General features: G+C 35.2%; 2 protein-coding genes across 3 annotated transcripts; both read left to right on the top strand.

Annotated features, from left to right (window-relative positions):
- Positions 1-486: 486 nt before the first annotated feature.
- On the top strand, positions 487-5,116 carry LOC129304508 (partner of Y14 and mago). Its single transcript, XM_054944193.1, has 4 exons — positions 487-799; positions 1,337-1,453; positions 2,324-2,569; positions 4,843-5,116. Exons 1-4 carry the CDS (start codon positions 611-613, stop codon positions 4,984-4,986), a joined length of 696 nt encoding a protein of 231 aa, XP_054800168.1. The 5' UTR covers positions 487-610; the 3' UTR covers positions 4,987-5,116.
- Positions 5,117-6,814: 1,698 nt separating this feature from the next.
- On the top strand, positions 6,815-21,863 carry LOC129306986 (separase). 2 transcript variants are annotated; one of them, XM_054947823.1, is made up of 26 exons: positions 6,815-7,561; positions 7,965-8,142; positions 8,219-8,314; positions 8,670-8,801; positions 8,885-9,324; positions 9,752-9,860; positions 10,018-10,143; positions 10,945-11,205; positions 11,295-11,411; positions 11,516-11,737; positions 11,851-11,961; positions 12,139-12,282; positions 12,371-12,736; positions 12,821-12,910; positions 13,581-13,844; positions 13,964-14,087; positions 14,188-14,997; positions 15,240-15,477; positions 16,011-16,113; positions 17,377-17,577; positions 18,581-18,860; positions 18,966-19,215; positions 19,643-20,042; positions 20,461-20,700; positions 20,923-21,010; positions 21,128-21,863. In XM_054947823.1, exons 1-26 carry the CDS (start codon positions 6,909-6,911, stop codon positions 21,640-21,642), a joined length of 6,558 nt encoding a protein of 2,185 aa, XP_054803798.1. In that variant the 5' UTR covers positions 6,815-6,908; the 3' UTR covers positions 21,643-21,863. The 2 variants fall into 2 exon arrangements, with proteins under 2 accessions (XP_054803798.1, XP_054803797.1); XM_054947822.1 differs by having other exon boundaries at positions 18,963-19,215.

Here is a 21,863-nt window from a genome sequence, read left to right as displayed (position 1 = left end):
CCCTCTCATTCAAATTGTAAGTCATTCCTAAATCCTAACTATAATTTTATGCCAATAAAAGTTAGTCATTTTCTTATTCTCATAAAAAAATGACATTGTCTTTTTTTTGTCCTTAACCCCATCAATCATCTAATTACAATAATTGAATTAGAAAGAGACAATGAAGAATCAGAAGTAAACGATGACGGAAGAAACCACGTCAATAAATAAAAGGATAAAATTAGATAATAATTTTTAAAAATAATAAGTGTTCTATGTTTTTAAACATATTATTAAATAGAGTTTCACAAATGGGAAAAGTATTACAAAAGGTTGACATATTATTAATTATAAATAACTAAAAACTAATGTAATGTATTTTCTCAATCTCCATAATAAATTTTAAAAATTTGTGATTTTTTGATTTTAGAAGCTCGATTAATTGCCCCTAATTCAAACATGATTTAGTTAATTAAAAAAATTTCATGATTTTCTAAGAAAAATGTCATGAGTAGAACCAGCTGGGATGGGGAGAAGTAGGAGCGCGCTACAATAGAAACAAGAGAGGAATCCAACATTGGAAATTTGGAATACGTAAGAGCTGATTATCTTTACCTGAAACTCACCATCCATGGCTACCACTAATGGAGGTGACGATCAACTGAAGCAGTTAGCGGAACTGAGCAAAACCCTAAAAGAAGGTGAGAGAATTCTCGCGCCAAGCCGGCGACCCGATGGTACCCTCCGGAAGCCTATTCGGATCAGAGCTGGCTATGTTCCTCAAGACGAAGTCGCCATTTATCAATCTAAAGGTGCCCTGGTACGATTTCCTCTATCATAATCCTTGTAACAGTTCATGGTTTCTCTGTTAAGGTTTAATAACCTTTTGTTTGACTACTGCTGCGAAATTTACCTGCGAACCTTCTTAGTTTGACAAAGTCTGGATTTTTAGGCTTCCCATATACTGTCGATATACCAATGGAGAGTATTACCCCGTGTGCGTATCGAAACAATGTTGTTAACATCTTCCTTGGTTTTTATTGACTTGTTTTAGGAGAAGATGGAGATCATTACATAATGTTGCACCATATGTATTGACTAATTGGATTTTATAAATTCTGCGGGCTGGGATGAAAAGAGAACTTGTTACGTTAAGTATGTTCTAGACCAGCACGAAGTGTAATATATTTTATTTCTCGCTGGATTCAAATTGACAAAGAACTAGCTTAACGGATATTACAAGCCTTCTGGGCTAGACGTCCTGGCAGTTATCTTGAATTTCTTCCTTTTCTTCTCCTTCTTCTGTTTTTTTTTTTTTTAATTTTCCCATTTTGATTCTCTAGATTGGTTTATGCAGTTGAAAAAGGAGCTGGCTTCACAAGCTGGACCTCCAGGTTATGATCCTTCATTAGATGCGAAACCCAAGTCTAAGTCGGTTAAGAGGAATGAAAGAAAGAAGGAAAAGCGGCTTCAGGTGTGTTATGTACTCACGTTACCTATCTCTGCCATGATTCCTTATTCAACTGGCTTCCCAGGTCAAGTATTTTCAACCTTCACTCCCATTGAGTTGAAAGTCCAGGGAAGCATTTTTTTTTTTTAACTGCCAACCTTGTAAGACATTATGTTTCATTGTGAATTGATTGTAGGTAATGTAGGAATATAGTATTGAAATGAGTTCTCTTCTTAATTAGTTGCTATTACTTATTTCTGGCTTCCTTTCACTTTTTCTTATGTTGGCTATCTTTAAGAAAATCATTTTATCTGTGAGTTTGAAGCCTCTTTATATTCATAGTAATCAAAGGAATGACCTGGGTAAAAACTTCTAACTTTTTGTGATGGGATAATTTCTTGGAAGCTATGTTATTGTGATTATCATCCATGATTTTTGCCACTCAGTGCTGACAAGTTGTCACTGAGTCCCTGAAAACTTCATTGTTCAGGAACGCATAGGATTTGATGAGCTCTTGTGATAATGTGTGAGAATATAAGCATGAAGTGAGCAAAAATGAACAGTGTTGTTGTCTTCATTCATACATTTAATTGCTAAATTACAGACCTCTAATTGTATTGTACAAGAACATCTATGTTTCTTGCATATAAGAGATGCTATTTGCTGCGAAAATATATCAGCTAGTTTGCCTGTAATTGTCCATAAAGTTCCTGCAGAGATTGAATTTAAGTAACTATTCTATTGGCACTTGAGCAGGACTGACCAGAGCAAGTTTTAGTTGTTATATAATGTGTTTTTAGGGTGTATTCCTTCGTTGTGAAGATAGAGGAACAAGTTCTGAAAGTTTCATAATTTACAAGGATCTCTTATCTTTCCTTTAATTTTCTCTTGCAGGCTGCTCTTGATAAGGAAAAGAACTTGGAAGAAACTGGAGATGAAGATAGTAGCAACAAAGAAGAACTACCCGTCAACAATTCAGGTCACATATCAGACTCTGTCATGTCATTACGGTCTCAGTTGAATGAATTAGCTGTTTCTGGAGATTCTTCCATCGTTACCCCTGCATCAGAGACCGCAGAGGGTTCAGACCCAGTGGGTAGTCAAGACATAGATAAAAGAATTCGAGCACTAAAAAAGAAGGTACATCAACCATACTTTCCAACATTCTCTATTAGATCAGGTTTTTTATCCTTTCAAGTTTCGGTAATCTTTACTATAACCTAAGTGGTTTGTCCTGATGTCTCAATTGATGTGAAATTATCTATCTCTTTTGCCTAAGCCGTATTCCCCCTCTCCTCTGCTTTCTTTGCACGACAATTTATTTTAATCATACCAAGTCTAACTAGATATGTCACTGTTACTTTTTCTTATTCTAAAAACAATTGCTTGATGCGAATTATTATATTGTCCTTTGCTGGTATCTGGCATGAAGCATGAAACTGGAGATCAACCATTTTATTTTTGTTGGTCATAGAGATATTATGCTGTTATTAGTTTAGAGTATATGGGCATAGCATGGTTTCATTAGCTAGTTTAAACTCACATTACTGTTTTATTTCCTTTGTTTGTGTATAAGAACATCGTATTGGGTTACTTTGGTGCTGCTATTAATCAAATATGACTTATGGTTGGAGATCATTTATCACTTTGACTGAGTACTGAGAAATGAAATATATATGACCTTGCATCTCATTTTGTTTTTTCCTAGTTTGTGAGGTAGCCTTAGGTTGTCTTCATAGGAAAACTTGTTCTGCCTGTTGTGTTTCTGTTAAAAACATATCTAGGCATTTTCTGTAGTTTCTGTCTTTCTGATTAATTTACAACTACTGCCCTTCATTCAAGTATTTGAATGAGTCCATATAGATCCACTATCTTTCTTTCTCCTTGAATTATTGAATCCCAATTTTTACCTACTTTAATTTGTCCCAATTATTCTGGCTATTTTTGTTAACTAGTGTTTGCTACCTCGTGCATTGCATGGGAGCATTAACTAATTAGATATCAATGTCATTCAGTACACATGATTCATCTAAATTGTTTTGGCTATTTTTGTTAATATTTTTATTTATATTTCGTACTGTTCTCCATGTAACATTTCCATTTTCCGAAGATATTATGAGTGTTCAAGCTGGAACTAACCCATGGGCTGATAAATAGTTGGATAAGAGACAATGATTGATGGCTAACAACTGTGTCCATGTTTAGCAAGAAGTCCAACGTTTGATTACCTAAGCTTACTGTCATCCACACTCCAATTTGTCCTATGGATCTAAAACTCAAGCACTGTCTAAGTAGTGCTATGCCCTTCAGATCAAATAGAAGTCTTGTGAAGACTGGTTTTAGTAGTTCCTCTTTCAGTTAACTGGAAACTAGCCTACCATCCTCTCATGTTTATGTGATTAATTTGAGTAAGAATATGAGATCTATTGACGGGTTAGCAATATTTGCATTGATTATAATTGGCATTTGTGTTGCCCTCCATGAAATATTTTTATTGCAGCAGTCAGAAGAAAAAGACAAAGAGCATAACAAGAATGTTCCTAGCTAAAAATGAAAGTTGATATGACATGAATTTTTTGGAGACATTTAGTTAGGGGAGACTAGGGAGAGTCATTCATAGAGTTATTGTTGACTTGAGTAGAAGCTTTTAAGAGAAGAAAAGAAATTGCTCCAAGGGTGCTTGCTGGTGGCAGAATAGTAATTACCAAATGAGCTAATTCAGGAATGACAATGCAAAATCTTACTGGCTATTTATGAATGAATTTTTGCAGTCACTTTTTCTCTAACTGTTCCTTTAGAGCATTGCAGAGTTACCTCACTGGTTGTTTGCTTACTGCTTTTCTGAAATTCTAGAGGTTCATGTGGCTATTTCTTGTCCTGTCTTGATTGGAGAATTTCTTTATTTTACTATAACATACAATTACGTTGATACTTTGGGTTCTGGAAGCTCTTGGGATTTTGGTTGGCTTTGCTTGTTCTGGATGATTGGTGTTTTTATTAGAAAACTTTCAAGCTGTATTGTGTTGAGTAGGAAATTTTCAAATTAAACCAGTAGCCAAACTAGAGATTGGTAGAATTTGAAGGAAAAGTAATAGAATTGGAGAAGAAATGAAAATACTAGCTAGATTTGTTGGTGGAGGAAACCACTTCACAAGCTTAATTTTACTTTAGGATTTTGAGTCAATTATAATATAACGTTTCCCAACTGCTTTGATCACTACGGATGGTTTTTGGTTGAATTAAGCATCGTACGTTGCAAGAATTGGTTGTTGAAAGAGATCAATGTCATTGTGCTATCTATATAACTATCTGACATAGTGGGACAAGACTTCTTGTTATTGAGTAAGAACTATCTCTCTAGGGTTCTTCCCTTTATCTAGTATAAGTTCATAACATTTAATTTGTTGGTGCAGATTCGACTTACGGAAGCCCTGCAGCAGAAAGGTGCAGAGCAGGATTTGAAGCCAGAACAGTTGGAAAAGCTATTGAAACTAGAAGATTGGCGCAAGGAGCTTAAGTTGTTGGAGGATCAGAAGGCTGACACAACAGCATCATGAACAAAGTCTTAGAAATTAGAATGATTAGTGTGTGTAATTCTTGTCCATGTTTTTTTCCTTGGTGAGATATGGTTCATGTGGACACTTTCATGGAAACGGAGTTCATCTATCAAAGAGTTCTTTTAAGTTACATGATACCGTGTTGTTGCAATTGGTTTTGCCACAGTATTTTTTCTCTTAATTTATTAGTTTGTGGTTGACCAAGGAAAGCTTGGGGTCATGCCAATGTATTGAGTTCGAGTTGCTTTTCTGGTTTTACATTTAAACTTTGATTTGATGAGTCAATTGAAAGCTGCTTCTAACAAAGTGGCAATATTTGGAAGAGACTCTCAGCTGAGCATTTTATTTCTGGAACAATTGTTTTCAGAACCCTCACAATGAATTGATTAGTTGTTGGAAATTTCACGACATTCAGAGTTCAAACAACCACTTTAGATGTTGTATAAAATTGCAAATGGACCAAATATGAATTTTGGGAACGTGTTCAAATGCCTTGTCCGATTGTTTTCTACCATCTGTCATTTAAGATAATCTCATTCTCTTTATTAACATGTTATGTCTGACCAGACTAACGGACTTCACCTCATAAGATCAGACTTCTTATTGTCATCATGGTCATTATGCGAGATCGGAGAGTACTTAGTAAGTATACATCAATTTTATTAAATTGTAATGAGACCTATGACAGTGAATGTTAGGGTTTAGATAGACAAGAAGAATATAAAGTTGAGATAACGAAGAAAACAATCAATAAAATTATTTGGCGGACCTTTTTGGCAAACAATATATTTAAAAATTTAATTGTTGATAGAACATAATAATATCATACCATTTATGTAATTGATCCTATTTAGTAGGATTCACCAATTAGGCTTGCTTGTGTTGTCATTGCTCTCATCATGTGTGTGTGTTCATTTTTTAAAATATGGTGTATCATATTTCAGGTAATTGTGTTAAAAAAATAATGTAAGATTATAAAGAATGCAATATCCTCTTTTTTCTTAAGATTTTGTTATGCTTAATTTTTTTGGCAATATTTTTTAATGAGACAATTTGTTTTGTATTAGGTACTTAAATATAGTGTATGATTTTTATTAAATTTATTATTTCATTACATTTTTCTTGATACAAATTTTAACAATTTACATTGTTAATCAACACAAAAAAAGGAGAGTACTGAATAAATAACTCTAAATAATGTCTATACACTCCCAAAATGATTTTAGGTCTAAATAAGTCATGGTAGTATGATTAGCTTCCCCCCTCCCCTCCAAATCTCATCTCATTGCAATGTAATATCTAGTTGATCTTTGTGATAAAAGATTAGAAAATATGATCTAAGCGTTGGGGCTCTTTCTCTCTCTGTTTTTTTCTTTTTGGGTCTCCAAGTACTAGTTGGCATTATAAATAAATATGAAAAATCATTCTCAATTCTCACTTAAGAAATTTAATATAAAAAGTCTAATGATATCATAAATCATAAAATAATAAAATAACTTTAAAACCTAATATCCTTTTATCAAAGTTGTCAATTTATTATATTAAAATTGTCAATTACTACTACATAGTTGTTAATAGAGTTGCTCACTTTAAAAAAAAAAAAAAGTAAGAAGTTGTTCACTTGACAATTAAGCAATAATAATTAATAACTAAATAATGAACATTTTCTAATTTTTCCTTTTAAATTTATTTTTTGAAAAAACTATTTCTTACTATATTTTTTTTTTACACAACTTTTTTTTATTTTATTTTCCGGGTCTAAACGTAGTATGAGAGACAGAGTGAACTGGTGGAGTAAATTTGAATTCGGCTGTCCCTATTCGCGCCTTTGAAACTCAGCGCTCCCCTTCCTCCCCAAAACAACACGATACCTTCTTCGTTATAAAGGTGTCACAGCGTCACTCCCTCTTGCCGTCGCCGTCATGGCCTCCGCCAGTGAATCATCTCTCATTTGTAAACTCGAATCCACCGATTGCGTAGGCATTTACCCCCTTTTCTCGGACTATCTCCACCCATTTGACGATCTAAGAAAACCCAAGGGAACCAAGAAATCGGCCAAGGCCAACGAGGAACAATCCCTAGTCCGTTCACTTGCTAAAAAGTATCTTTCGTTTCTTAATCGCTGTTTGTCTATCCTACCCAAGCGCCTGTCGGAGTTATCGAAATCCGGTGGCGGGGGAGACTTAGCTCATGAATTGTTCCAAGTTTATAACCTTTGCTTGGATTGCTTGGATTCCGTAGCTTCTCAATTGGCTTGCAAGCCTTATTCAGTTGAGCTCATGAGACTTCGAATGATGCATTGCTTAGAGGTGTGTGGGCGGTACGATGAATCAGAGATTGAGGGTCTTAAGATTTTGGAGAGGATTCGGTTCACTCGATATGCCTCGAAATCAGTGAGAATGAAGAACAAGTTTCTCCCGGAAGTGGATAAGAGCGGTGGAGACAAAGATTTCTGTGTCTTGGTCGTGGAGACTACTTTAACGCTAGTGAAGTGTGCTGCAATGGGACGGAGCCAAGACGGTGGGTGCTTTAGGAGGGTGCTCGATTTGGTAGAGGAAGTATGGCCGTGGCTAAGGTTTGGAAATTTATTATGCGATTAATGTTTCGTATAGTGCATAGCATATGCACCCATAAAACTCGGGTTGGAAAGTGAATAGGAATTGCTTGCTTTGCTAAAGGTCTGACGTTTTCTATGGAAGGGAGGATATCTTTAACATAATCGCATGAAAATAGCTGGGATTCGCTTAAGGGAAACAACCTTGATATTTTGCGCTTTTCATATCTTTCCAACTTTCCAGGCGGCACTTTCATCTAGCTCACATATCGTATAATAACCAAATACTTGTTAAGAGAGCCTTCTTGAAATGTTTTGAATGATTGTCCCCATCTTTACCTGGATGTCAGCCTTATTTAAGCAGAAAGTGTCTTCTGGATTTATTTAAGCTGTTAACTTGCTTTTACCAAACTCATTCTTCCAGGGTATTAGATGCCAGTACGTATGAGAATTTGCAGAGGACGTTAGCAGTTAATATGGGTAAATGTTCTTTAAATTTAGTTGAGAAGGAAACATCGATTGATGTGCATTTGTTAAAAGCTTTCTGCTGTGCAACATTGACCGAGTACGTGAAATCTTCATTGAAAGATCGAGTTTACAGGGTAGCCTATTTTTCATCTTTTGGATTTAAGCGTCACTAAGTCCTTCACTTGCTTTTCTGATAAGATTTTTATGCAGATTGCCCACACTATTTGTTCCTCACTGTTCAAGCTGCAAGAGAATAAATCCTTGTGTATCATTGATATACTGGATCATGTTGCTCATGAATGCCAGGTAATGTAAAATGGATTACAAGCATACAATTAATTAATTATTGATCATAATTTAAATCTCACATAATGTCTTCCTATACTTATGCTACAATACTCCAAGTTCCTCATCTGTTATTTATGTTGTTTTGCCTTTTATTTGACTTGCCTTTGGTCGGTCATTTAGGTTACTTGGCACTTGGCAGTCCCTGCATAGAGATAAGGCAGTGATTGTTTAACTTAGAGTTAGAGAGCAGCTTAAATTCTAATTTTTGATTTCATTCTCTATCATTATATTTGAACAACTCAAGATCTAGAGTTAGATTTATCTTGCTTGAGTGGCTGCTGCTAATGTCCACAAATGTTATTTATCTTTTCAGGTTGAAGAGGAAACTGGAATAGATTATGTTGAGCTTGTATCTTACTGTGTCAATAAATGTCAGATTGCAAATGCAGCTTTTTGTATTGCATTTGCAGCACATCTGAACAAAATTGCAGAACAATTGCAGCAGGTATTTTGTATTTTCAACCTTTGATTGTGTGCATGTTTCAATTATGATAATGCTGTCAATTTTTTATTTCATTTTGATGGCAGGTTATGACACCTGTTCGTGTGATTCTGAGACTTTACATTGCTGGATTGCTACTTATTAGTTGTGACCTGAGACCCAGAGATGGAGATCTTGCATCTTCAGGAGGTGCAAAATTTCAATACTTGATTGGAACATTACTTGATAATGAGAACATGCTACGGGATTTACCAATTGTGATTGGTACCTTGTGTGGTGACCTGGATATTTGCTCCAATGTAAAAGAGAAGGATCTTCCTAGTCAAATAAGTACACTGTTGGATTCGACTTACGTGCCATATTACTTAAATGCTCTGAAATTCTTTTCCCAACCACTTGCTAAATCAATTAATTCAGAAAGGAAACAATTAGTTGCTGCAAAGGATGGTGCTTCTGCTATGAACATGCTGTCCACTGTGTTAGATGCTTTCCTTCTCCTTTGCCATCTTATATTTTCACGTCCAAGGTGAACAAACAAATTGTTTTAAATCATGTTTTTAGTTTCTTCTCTTTTAATAGTGGATAATTTTATTTCATATTAATTGGAGATGTACAATAAATGCGACTGTCTAAGTTTCTGCTCTTGGCTGCTCCACTTTGACATCTTTTTAGTTACTGTTATTCTTGTTCAGCATGGTCCTGTATGCATGGCCAGCGGGCCTATATATTTTTCTATTTTGTTCTACAGAATTGTTCAATGTCACTTATCTAATACTTGAAAGTATCTTGTGAACAGTTGCAATGGAGATATGAGATATAAAGAACCACGTTAAAGTCATATGTAAAATATTTCAAATTGTTTGAAGACAATAGTCTTTGGCACCACTTGTTTATTCATCTCATTGATTGTTTATAGTGTTGAATCCCTAAAGTTCACTTCTTTTCACATACAGCATTACGATCAAAAGGGATGGAATCGGATTTGATGAAAACTGTAGAACATTGCTTAACGTAGCTGTGGCAGCTTATACCCTGTCCATCAAAAGTAAACTATACATACAGGTTCGTGCTAATTATCATGAGATGGTCTCAATCCTTGTCATTTTCTTATGATTTAGTTTTTGATTGAAATTATTGCCGAATCTCCAAAATTAATGTGGAATTTTATGTTACCTCTTCTATTCCCACATGATAATTAGTTTTTCCTTTCTCATTTCAGAAGAGTGCACGATTAATTAAGCAAATTGTTGCTAGTGAACATATCCAAAAAGAAGGGAGAAATTACATAATTGCATGTCTCTACAATATTGCTGTAGTTTTGCACAGAAACAAGGAAGCAAAAGAGGTATTTTATTCTCAGTTTTTAATTTTTAATTACAGAGATGGCATATGTTTACTTCTTTTCTTTTTGATATTGCTTTTGTTCAAACTTGTTTTATATTTCTTAAGGGAGTTCATAAGAATCACAAGACTTGATGTTTGTAATGGTGCTCTTTGGTTAGTGAAAACCAATAATTGGATTTAGTACATGACTCTTTAAGTTAAAATATTAACCACCAATTGATAGTAAGAGGGCAGCGCATCTTGTTTTTAGCCAAGCATATTTTGGAATGAAGGCAGGACCAATCCATATCTCATATATGCCCATGTTGTTAAAGAATAATTTGACCTAACAACTAAGGTTCAAAAGCAGGAATGCAGAGTTGGTTTTATAACTTTAACACGTGCCCTGTGGCTTGCAAGGCTTGACAACTAATAAAAAGTTAACTTGTATTCACACTGGACGCTGCTTGGTAGAAATTTCTACTGTAAGACAGCTCAGTAAGGATCTATTTTTTACACTTAGTCATCCAAGCTTTGGCTGACACTTATTCAGAGAACCACTTGCTAGGGCATAAAGTTTACGAGTCCAACAAGTCAGCAACTAATAATGAAGGAAAATAAATGTATTTGTAGGTGAAAATATGCATATGCAGTGAGTGAAAGCACCTTCACTTAGCCAATATGGCTATTTTGATGCCAGTGAAGTTGAATCTGTTGAAACAGAGAAATGTAAATATGAGGATCATAGATGAATCACAAGAATATCATATCTTTTTCCCCGTGAATCCTTTCCATTTGTTGTTTGTTTGAAATACTATTGCAGGCTTCAAAGGTGCTGAGCTTATGCTGTAAGGCATCATGGATCTGTATTAAATGTTATTGTGGTGGTCAATTAAGAGATGAATTTGTAGAGTTTGTGAATGAGGCTTACACCAGAAGTGCTCTTCTCCTGGATATTCTCAATCAAGTTGACTATCATAAAGTGAGGAAGAAAATTGTATCTATCCTTAAAAATTGGTGTTCTGCTAATGATCAATTTGAGAACCTGGCAACTCCTATGCCTATAGTGAAGCAGTGGGTGAAGGTAATGTCATCAAAGCATTTTGCTTTGTGTTTGACTTTTTCCTTTGAGTTTATTTCGTTTTACTTATTGTTATATGACATGCTATCCAGATGGAATGCAAACGTGTTAAGCATGTGGATGAGAAAAATAATTCCGTCACCTTGTACTGTCTTCTGTCATCTTCAACAGAGCTTTCAAAGAGGAGCATTGGCATGATATTGGAACAAGTGTGGTCTCCTAGCAAATATTTGTTTTCCATGAAAATTTCGCTGCTGCATATTGCAATCTATCAAACTTGTTCATGATTCGTCTTTTCTTATGTCTTGTTTAGGAACTTACTGCATATGAGGAAATGAGTTTTACTTACCCAGAGCTCTGTCAGTACATGCAAATGAAAATCACAGGTATCCTCCTGCAAGATGTATATGTCAATCGGGATAGTTGTTTTCAAAAAGCACAAACTCTTGTGAGAAAGGGAAAGGCCTTAAGGGTTTGTGGCATAGAAAGACTGAAGGATTGTATTCAGTGTTTCTCTGAAGCAATAATTATGATAGTAAGCCTTGCAGTATTTTTGTACTTTTTTGAATATATTACTCGTATCATTTTCAAAGAACTTATTGTTGAAGTTCTGAATGCCAGTGATATGATGCTATTTTCTTTAAACAGAAGGAGATTTCTTGTGAAACACATACCACTAAAAATTCCCTCGATCAACAGTTGTTGATTGCATATTGCCTGCGTGCACTATGCATCATGGAAGCTGAGCCAAGCTCACAGGTCTTAAAGCATAAACTGATTTCTCATTTATTAGTTTAAGGTTTAATATGGTTGCACTTTCTTCTTTTTTGTGGCAGGGGCAGGAAAGATAGTTGTAACTATACCTTATTATTTTATGATGTTAAACTTAACAACTTCCTCGTTGCTAAAGTTTAGCTTGGTTTGTGCATTGAACAGAAAATCTTTGAAGATGTCAAGGAAGCCTTAAATCTATTTTTAAGCTTTTACATTCTTGATTGTTGTGACAAGGAAGAGGGCTTTGCATTGTCTGACAATACGGTGATACTACTCTATAACATGATTGACCTATTACAATTGAAGGTTTGCTCTGTTTCAATTATCTTGGTTCCTGTAGTATTTTTTATAAGGTTGATGGGGATAACTTTTGATATTAATGCAATATCTACAGGGTTTCATGGAACTTTATAGTGATTCATATCGGCTAATGATTAGATTGTTTAAGTTGAAGAATCTCTCAACTCAGAAGTGGTTGGCCTTACTGTGGGAAAGTAGAAGGATAAGTCATGCACTCTGTGTTTCTCCTGTAGATGAGGAATTCATCTTGAACTCATCAGAACACTTTGAAGAACTTTGCAGTTTTGATTTCTGGATACGTTATCTCCAAGGCTTCCAACCATTAGTGATGGGGTTTCAACAGAATTTCTCATTTTTGTTTGCCAACTTGCCTAGGGATTCTTACCATCACATGAACTCTTTCCAGATAGACATTGAAGTTGATGATATTCGAAAAGTTGCATCTGAATTAATGTCAAGTGTAAGGCACTTTTGACTAGCCAATTTCTTCCATAATGCTCTTTTTATCTGGAATCTTCACTGTGTTTTCTGATTTTTCCTCTAGGTTCCTGATTCAAACCATTCTGCTTTTGTTGCTGGGTGTCTCTACTATGATCTGTGTACAAGACTTATTTCAAGTGGACAATTAACAGAGGTAAGTAGCAGTGGATTTGATTTTAAATTTTTATGCCACTGCACCGTCAGTCCTCTTTGATGGAATACAATCCCATCGTGCAATTTATGTAGCTGACTCCACTTAGTAGGATAAGACTTATTATTGTTGTTATTGCATCGTCTATCTTCTAACTAGTGAATCAATAACAGTGATTTTTGTTTTTATTTCTCTCTGTCATTTGGTATCCCTTTTGCAATAGATTGCACAAATGATGATTAATATTCTAATCTTGTGGGGTTGTTTTTATAAAATCTTGCGTGTTTTGAATCATTAAAATTAGTTAATCAGGATTTTGTAGTATCTATGGGACGTGCCTTATTTTCTTTCAAATTGTCTTCATGAAGTGGCGTGCATTTCTTAGATGTCTACATTTTCATATTTATAGGTTTTAGGAATTTGTATCGTCATTTGAGTTGCACCACAGGAATTATGGACCAAATGAATTTTAAAGTAGTACTTAAACAGTTTGTGACTTCTCATTTAAATATCACTTTCATTGTATACTACAGATTCTTGTTTTAGTCATTTGTTGGTCCAGCTTTTCGATTTTTTTGTTTTGGCAGGGTAGGGGGATCCAAGACCTCTGTGGCTTTACATTGTTTATCAACTTTTAATCTATCTTTATAATGATCTTATGTTTTCTCATTAGGCTCTTTCATTTGCAAAAGAAGCTCAGAGGCTGCGTGCCAAGCTTTTCCAAGGAAAATTTATGTATACTGTTCAGCAACAGGCTGGAGAAAACAAGGAACTGAGTGGATTCTCTCATAATCTTGGGTACATTATTGAGAATTTCAGAGTGAACAAATCAGTTGCCAGAGAAGTTTTGTTGTTTAATTCTCTGTCCTGGGACTTGAAGGACGGCTACCTTAGTCCATGGAAAATCATGCAGTGTTATCTAGAGAGCACGCTTCAGGTTTGACTTCCGCAATATATATATCTTGATCCTCTAATGTGAGGAAAATAGAAAGCATTGGTGGAGGATCCTATGTCCAAATTGCATAATAGTCTTCTGATCTTTCGTATTGTCCATAGGTTGGAATAATTCACGAAATGATAGGAAATGGTGCTGAGGCTGAAACTTCTCTACAGTGGGGAAAAGCCCTATCATGCAGACTGAAGATATCATTGTTTATGGTTGCTTTCTCTTTAATCTTAGGTATGGAATAAACTTGTTTTAACATATCCTCCATTGATTGGTAAAATTTCATTCTCTGCTTGGTCTCAAAATGATTTTCTTTTATGTGTAATACTGCCAGGAAAATTGTATGCCAAGAAACAACTTTGGGATTTAGCAGAAAAGGAACTTCAAAGTTCTGACCATATACTGAAAGAAAGCTGCACATCATTTTGTTGCTCAAAGTGCAAGCTGACACTTGAAGCAACTCTGCACCAATACTATGGAGATTTGTGTCAAAGTAGATTTGACAGTAGTACAGGGGATATTCCTGTAGTGACAGCTGAAAATTGGTACAGATCAGCCCTGGACAAATTAAATCTTTCTGACTGGAAAAACCCTCTAACCTGTCCCCAAGATGATAGTGATGAGAGTACAACAGATTTCAGATGCGGTGCTTGTAAGAGTTCTGCCTGCTTTACAGTCTCTGAAGAAAATGTACATGAGTTGAAATGCATGAGAGAAGAGCCGGAGACCAAGATTAGAACTAAACAGACTAGAAAGAACAAGAATTCAGCTAAGTGTTTATCAGGGGAGAAGACCTTAGTACTTGAGAATAATTCAAGGTTAACTCGTTCTAGATATCGATCATCTCAGAACCAACTTGCAAGTAGTCTTTGCAAGTCAAAAGTCAGCAATTCAAGAAGTTTGGAGGGGAACCATATTTCTCTTTCTGATCAGTCTGATATACTTTTCCAGAAGGAGTCAGTTTTGAAGGATACAGATTGCAATGTGCCTTCAAGGTGTGGAGTGACATGCAAACGCATTAAAATGAGGTGTTGGCACTGTATTCCCCATGAAATTATGAAATCTGGGATAATGAAAGATTTTATTCATCTAAAATGGGAGTTTGTCCGTAGGCAGTTGTCAATGAAGCTACTCACTCAGTTAGGTATGATTGCGATTTCATGTTTTCTTTTTCTTACACAGCAAAGGATTGTTTTCAAATAATTTCTAAATAATTTATATGCATGATATTGAAAATTTGTTTGTGTGAATTTTAAATTAAAACCATGTGCATTATCTTATTTTGAAGGCTGCTAGTTCTTCTGAAGGATTCAGCTTGGCATTTACTTATGTTACACTACATAGTTGTTTACCATTCCTTCTCTGATATTAACTTTTGACTGGCAGGGAATTCTCTTGCATATCCTGGTCAAATTGATGATGCTCATAACATTCTTCTAAGGAGAATATCTGTTCTGGTCAGCAGAAACTCATTCTGCCAAAAGTTGGTTCCTGTTGCACTAGATTATTTTCGCCTTGTGGTTGCAAAGGAGAGCCGAGGAGATGTTTTTGCTATTGAACGTGCAGAAATACTCCATGACATTTGTTGGTTCTTTTTGAGGAGCTATCATTCCAAGCATTTGAGGTATTTGTAATAACCACAACTTGCCTGTTACAAACATTGAAGTCTGCACATGCGAGCTTCTTTCCTTGATGGGAAAACTTTCAATTGTTATATGATAGATAATAAGACGTTGGCATCTATAATGTGCTTTATTATTGACCTTTGATATTAACAATAATGAAGTCATGCTTGGCAATGCATATGATATTATATGGGTTCTTTCTGAAATTATCTGGCTCCCTGAAACTGAATATTTCTTCCTTCTTCTTTTGCCTCGTGATGCAATTTGACATTTTTCAAAAAGGAATGCCCTCTACTTCCAAACAATCTTAAAATCCTTCCTTGAACCAAAACTTCTGCAATAATTTAACAAGAATAAAGTCTTGCATTAAGCTTTTGTGGAAGTGTTGAATCATCATTGTATACTTGGATTCCAACAATGGTGCTTTCGTTGTGCTAGATTAATAAAATTTTACATTATTAGAATTGATGCTTTATAGAAATAACTTTGTATTACATTTTTCACTCGCTACATTTTGCCCTTTTCCTCCCAGGACTGTTTTCTCTGATATATCTTGCATCAAGTTTGAAGATCTAGCATCCTGGCTTATGCTAGCCTTTGTACTCTCTCGTGAGGTTCCTGTTCTTTTTCAGAAGGTCAAACATATCTTTCCTGATTTTATTTATTTATTTATTTTTTAATTTTTCCTATATATCTTTTCACTTACAAAGGCTAGTCATTTCCTGATGCTGAATTAAGATCCTTGTCCTGACAAAGCATGAAGCAATTTTGACTTTTATTGGCTTACATCTTGAACTTTTAGTACTTGCGGCCTTTTAAGCCTGTTTTACATCCATGGTAAATCGAATTGCTTTCCATATATTATTGGGCTTTACTGTATTTCATTAAAAGTGAACTTTTAGTAAAAGTTTCATACAGAGCAACAGTTTATTTGGGCAGTATGAAATGCTAGAAAGCCTAGAGTCACCTATTTCAGGACACGTTTTTCATGCATATGGATGTGTCAAAATGGACATATCAAAATTGACTTGGACAAGCTATATATGCAGCTTGGCCACATGCCAAATATGGCTTGGTCTCAGCAAAACATGGCTCAGACACAAATGATCCCCAAAAAAAAAAAAGGAAGAAAAGACCCACAAAATGAGTAAAGAGAAGTCATCCTGATAAGATAATTGAAGTTTTTTCTTATTTTTTATGGAAGAATAGTTTTAATGATATTAACAATGATTTATTCATTCATTTTTTTTTTTCAGAAAATGATCATTTAACATACTTAGAATATGTAATGTAATCCTACCAGTTTTGTTTTTATCTTAAGCATATTACTAATCGAAAGTTAAACAAAATAGATGAATGCTAAGTCATGTCATACTTGTGTTCTATACTCCCTTTGGTTTTCATTGTAGGATACGTTTAACCATTTCACACATTTTAAGAAAAGTTAGTTTTTTCTTAATATAATAAAAAAAATGAAATGTATTTTCATTTTTAATCTTGACTTTAATTAATTATATAACTATATTAAATACCTTCATGCTAATCAAGAAAGGGTAAAATTGGAAAAAGTAATTTAATTATTACAAGGTGTCTTGCATTTTGGATTAAAAATTATTTCTAGAAGGTGTCCTATAAATTGGAACGTGGTCTGGGGGGAGTATTTCTAAAGATTGATGTGTTAAGGTGTTTGTGTCCTGTCATTTGACCATGCCAATGTCTGCTTTATGGATACCTTACTTATTACAATTAAAGGAATGCAAGAAGTATGACTTGCACATATTTTAAAAACAGATCTGAATGGTTTACTTTCTGGCTTTTTGGGCTGTTTTTTTGTTCCTTTTCAAGTCAACTACTAGACCAGGTTGTGTGACCTTGGAACGTTAATGACACTGCAACAGGTATCTAGATTACTTGCTGTGATATATATAGTTTCTGCCTCAAGTGAGCAATTTTCCTTGTCATCATTTAGCAAAGCCTTGGGTGAAAATTATTGGGCTTCATATTTTCATCAAGCTTCAATTGGAACTCATCTTGCCTACCAGTTCTGTTCAAATCTAAGTGGGAGATGCAAAGTGGTACAACCATTTGTTGATGCTGAGGTATGTTTGATGCTTAATTTTGGAGTTCAAAAAATAATAATCATTGGGCCTTTTTCCTGACAACTTTTGAAATGAAACCGTGATTGGCATAGTGTCAGTTACTTTGAATAAGTGGTCAAAATGAACCTTATTTGCTTTAATTTTTAATTTTACCAGTGTGGACCTATGTATTTTCATACTTCAAGATGAGGGGATTTTGCTTGAGGGGAGTGTTGAGAAACATATGAATCATTCTTGGGGTAGTCTTTCTGTAGAACTTGTGGAATTTGTATATTATTCCTCAACGATTGGTACATGGACACAGCAGAGGGAATAAAGAATCCCACACGAATAGGAAGAAAATCAGAATAAATAAAATCCTATAATTACGAAATCAATCTATTCTATATATGGAAATTATATAAAAATAAATTTCTCCCATTTACTTGGTTAGTAAGTCGGTCCAATCACACTTTTCAAAACCCCATATGGGTCATCATTTGGCTTGGCTTCCTCAGAGGTTATGTTTCACTTTACAACTTGAAAGTTTGATATGTTTCATTCTTAAAGAAAATTCGCTCCTCAAGAGTTTCTGCAATATAAATTTTCTACTTCTTTAAGGATGAGATTGGAAGAAATCAAATATTGAAGCACTATAGTGCTACCAAAATCTTTAAGGTAGTTAGTTGATGATGGGATCATCTTTCAAGGACGAAAATGTAGTTTTTTTTTCTCCTTTTTGCCAAAGACGAAAATATTGTTTCACTCTTGGATTTATCCTAAACATTTATGTTGATGATACATGCTTAAAGTTTTTTTTTTTTTTTTTAGTAATGATTGAGGATTAAATTAACAATAGTAACTAATATCCAGGGATTTCTTCTTAATTAACAATAGTAACTAGTATGCAAGAAGCAGTGATTGATTTCATAACTTCAGCTTCATAGTATACCTTCTTTCTGCATCTTCCTGCATCAGGGAAGGGACATGTGACTTACTCAGGTAATAGCTTTTCTGATTGCAGATTAAAGAAAAGAGTGAATTCGCATACAATCTGAAGCATTGCTATCACAGACTTGCACCTGAGACCACTTTAGAGCTCGAAGAATATGTGAAGAACTTTTTGGTTGGCCTTCCCTCTACGGCAGTTGTCAGTATAAGTTTGCTTGGAAGAGATTATACTAGTTTGTTGCAAGAATTACTGCTTTGTCCTACGTGTGTTGATGCCTGGGTGTTGGTGTCACGATTTAGTTTCAAGACTGAACCTGTTGTGATGTTACTACCTGTGGACTCAATTTCAGAAGGTATCTAGTTCATGTGCACTTGGCATTTATATAGCATCTCATACAGGTTTGAGGCTTATACAGCCTGACATGCTAATTTTATCATTTCGTGATCAAATTCAGAAGAAGAAGAAGATGATGATGATGATCATCCAAATTCTGGTTTGGGCACCCTTTCCGATTGTGAGAACTCAAGTAAGCAGTGGCACTGTCCTTGGGGTTTTACAGTGATTGACGATGTAGTTCCAGCATTCAAAACGATATTGGAAGGAAATTACTTATCCTCAGTATTCCCTTTGGAAGACACGAAAAGAAATAGGATGCTATGGTGGAAGTGGAGAACGAAGCTTGATCAACGCCTTAATAAATTGTTGAGGTACATTACCTGCTTTATGTTTTCACACGTCAAATTGAATTCTCTTACTAGCCTGCTTTGTTTTTTTGGGGTGATTGTAGAGAGATGACCTCTCGACAGGTATACCTTGAGATTTGTCTTGAAAATTCGTTGACTGAATTTTAAGTTGAAAAATTAACTTCCCATTCTTGAGGTGCATCTATCAGTGAAAGAACTTGACTTTTTGACCGGTCATTAGTACACCCCTTTTTTTTCCCCTTGGTAATGGGCATCATTCATTATTGAATAGCTTTACTCAAGATGACAATAGCTCCGCTCAATATTATAAAAAATTCCAAAAGCTAAATGTAGTGCTGTGCGCAAATAGCTTATATAAAAGTCTCAAAATTTAAAGAAAAAAACTAATCGTTATCTTCTTATTCACAATTGCCTTGTTATATTTTGTTAGGAACATTGAAGATTCATGGTTTGGTTCATGGAAATACTTACTTCTTGGAGAATGGATGGACCACAAGAATTTGGACTTGGCGCACAAGAAGCTATTGCATGATCTAAGATCTAAATGCAAATTGGATGTGAATGAGGGTATTCTTAAAGTCATTCTTGGAGGCTCAAAGAATAATTGTGAAGGAGATACATGGATTTCCCAGCTATGCTTCAAAAAAGGCTGCTACATTGCTAAAGTAGGTTATTGTGATGATGCATGGCGTGGCATATTGTTAAATGCCGCCAATGGATCTGGAACCTCATCTGAGCTTGCGTTTCAAATCTTAAATGAAGCACTAAACGTGTTTGAAGTGGGACAGAGCAGAGAGCCAATAATTCTTGTGTTGGATTATGACATTCAGGTACACGTGTGTGCTGGTAAAAGATTAATTGTAAGCATTCAGTTATTGTTAAATCCTTTTGAAACCCATCAAGCGATAATATAGTATAGTTAAAATTAGAAAAATTCCTTTTCTTCGTTCTGTTTGTAGTGAAACATATTTTTTAAGACGTTACGAGTGAGTTGGTAATTATTTCTTTCAGATTAAATTGATCATAGTTAATTGTAACCCACTATAGCCTGTTGCCATCCACGATATCGTGCTATGCTACTGTTGTAGCGTTAAACTATTTCTTTAGCTCGGCTATGCGAAGCACATATGCAGCAGCCCGTTTGTAGCGCTCATGTTAAACAGAGCAATGTTCAACTGTGCTGCCTTTGGCTTTGTCCAGAGATAACTGTCATCTCTGAAACAATAACAAGCTCTATTATGGTGGCAGATGCTTCCTTGGGAAAATTTGCCTGTACTAAGAAACCAGGAGGTTTATCGCATGCCATCAGTCAGCAGCATCTCTGCACTTCTTAACAGAAGCAGCAACCATCACAAGCAAGTAGATGGGAATTCAATGCCCTTTCCTTTGATAGATCCGCTGGACGCTTTTTATCTATTGAACCCAGATGGTGATCTCACTAGCACTCAAACTGAATTTGAGAATTGGTTTAGAAGTCAAAACCTAGAGGTAATTGCAATTTTGAATGAGAACCGTATAATTTAACTGTTTCTGCCAGATTACATGCCATTTTAATTATTTTGTTTCTTGTACAACTGCATTCACTGGGCTGGTGCTAATTCTATACAAAAGAAAATTAACAATATTATGGAAGAAATGCTAGAGATTTTTCACAGAGAAAATATGCCTTTCATTTGAACTTCCATTTTTTTTTTATAAATAAATTTACAGGGCAAGGCAGGTTTAAGACCCACTTTGGAAGAATTGGTTTCAGCCTTGAAAAGCCATGACCTTTTTATATATTTTGGCCATGGGAGTGGTAAGTTCGAAGAATTTCATCAATGGAGCATAATTCATCTTTGTCATTCATTGTGGCGGTGTGGCCTTTACACATGAGTATGATTAATGTTCATCTGTACATGGCTTTACATTACAGGAGCACAATATATTTCCAGGCAAGAGATTCAGAAACTTGATAAATGTGGTGCTACACTTTTGATGGGATGCAGCAGTGGTTCATTGACCTTACATGGGAGCTATGCCCCACAAGGTATTCCCCTTTCATACCTTCTGGCTGGTTCTCCAGCTATAGTTGCCAATCTGTGGGAAGTGACAGACAAGGATATAGATCGATTTGGGAAGGCCATGCTTGATGCCTGGTTGAAAGAAAGATTAAATTTTTCCGGGGAATGTTTGCAATGTAATTCATTATCAGAAGAATTTGAGGCCATGAACTTGAAGGGAAAGGGTAAAGCAAAGAAGAAAGTTTCTAGAAAGAAGGCCTTAGAAGAATGTGAAAGTGACATCTTCAAGAGTTATTGTGATCACAGACCCAAAATTGCATCATTCATGTGTCAGGCACGTGAAGCTTGCACCCTCCCTTTCTTGATTGGGGCCGCTCCAGTGTGTTACGGTGTTCCAACAAGGATCTGGAGGAAAAATAATCTTTAACCTTTTCGGTTATATAGCATAGAATTCGTAAATGACTTGTAAATTCTTTGATTTTTTCCCCTTAGTTCTCAAATTCAGTAGGTCAGCATAGAAGCATGCTTCTTGAACTTCGGAATATATACCAAATTCCTAACCCTTCAATTTTACACACCCCATTCTTTAAATGTAACATAAAGCACGAATATTTGAGGCCAATTCGTAAGTTATGTATTATTTTTCAA

Source organism: Prosopis cineraria, unplaced genomic scaffold, assembly GCF_029017545.1.
Source record: "Prosopis cineraria cultivar Desert tree isolate PC_DT_omini unplaced genomic scaffold, ASM2901754v1 PC3, whole genome shotgun sequence".
Taxonomy (NCBI): Eukaryota; Viridiplantae; Streptophyta; class Magnoliopsida; order Fabales; family Fabaceae; genus Prosopis; species Prosopis cineraria.
This window is presented reverse-complemented; position numbering and strand designations above follow the sequence as displayed.

Coding starts and splice junctions, on each gene's coding strand:
- LOC129304508 (XM_054944193.1), top strand. CDS start 611: ATGGCTACCACTAATGGAGGTGACGATCAACTGAAGCAGTTAGCGGAA. Junction 800..1,336: donor ATCAATCTAAAGGTGCCCTG/GTACGATTTCCT, acceptor TGGTTTATGCAG/TTGAAAAAGGAGCTGGCTTC. Junction 1,454..2,323: donor AGAAGGAAAAGCGGCTTCAG/GTGTGTTATGTA, acceptor TTTCTCTTGCAG/GCTGCTCTTGATAAGGAAAA.
- LOC129306986 (XM_054947822.1), top strand. CDS start 6,909: ATGGCCTCCGCCAGTGAATCATCTCTCATTTGTAAACTCGAATCCACC. Junction 12,737..12,820: donor CATCTGAATTAATGTCAAGT/GTAAGGCACTTT, acceptor TTTTTCCTCTAG/GTTCCTGATTCAAACCATTC. Junction 16,114..17,376: donor TTCCTGTTCTTTTTCAGAAG/GTCAAACATATC, acceptor ACACTGCAACAG/GTATCTAGATTACTTGCTGT.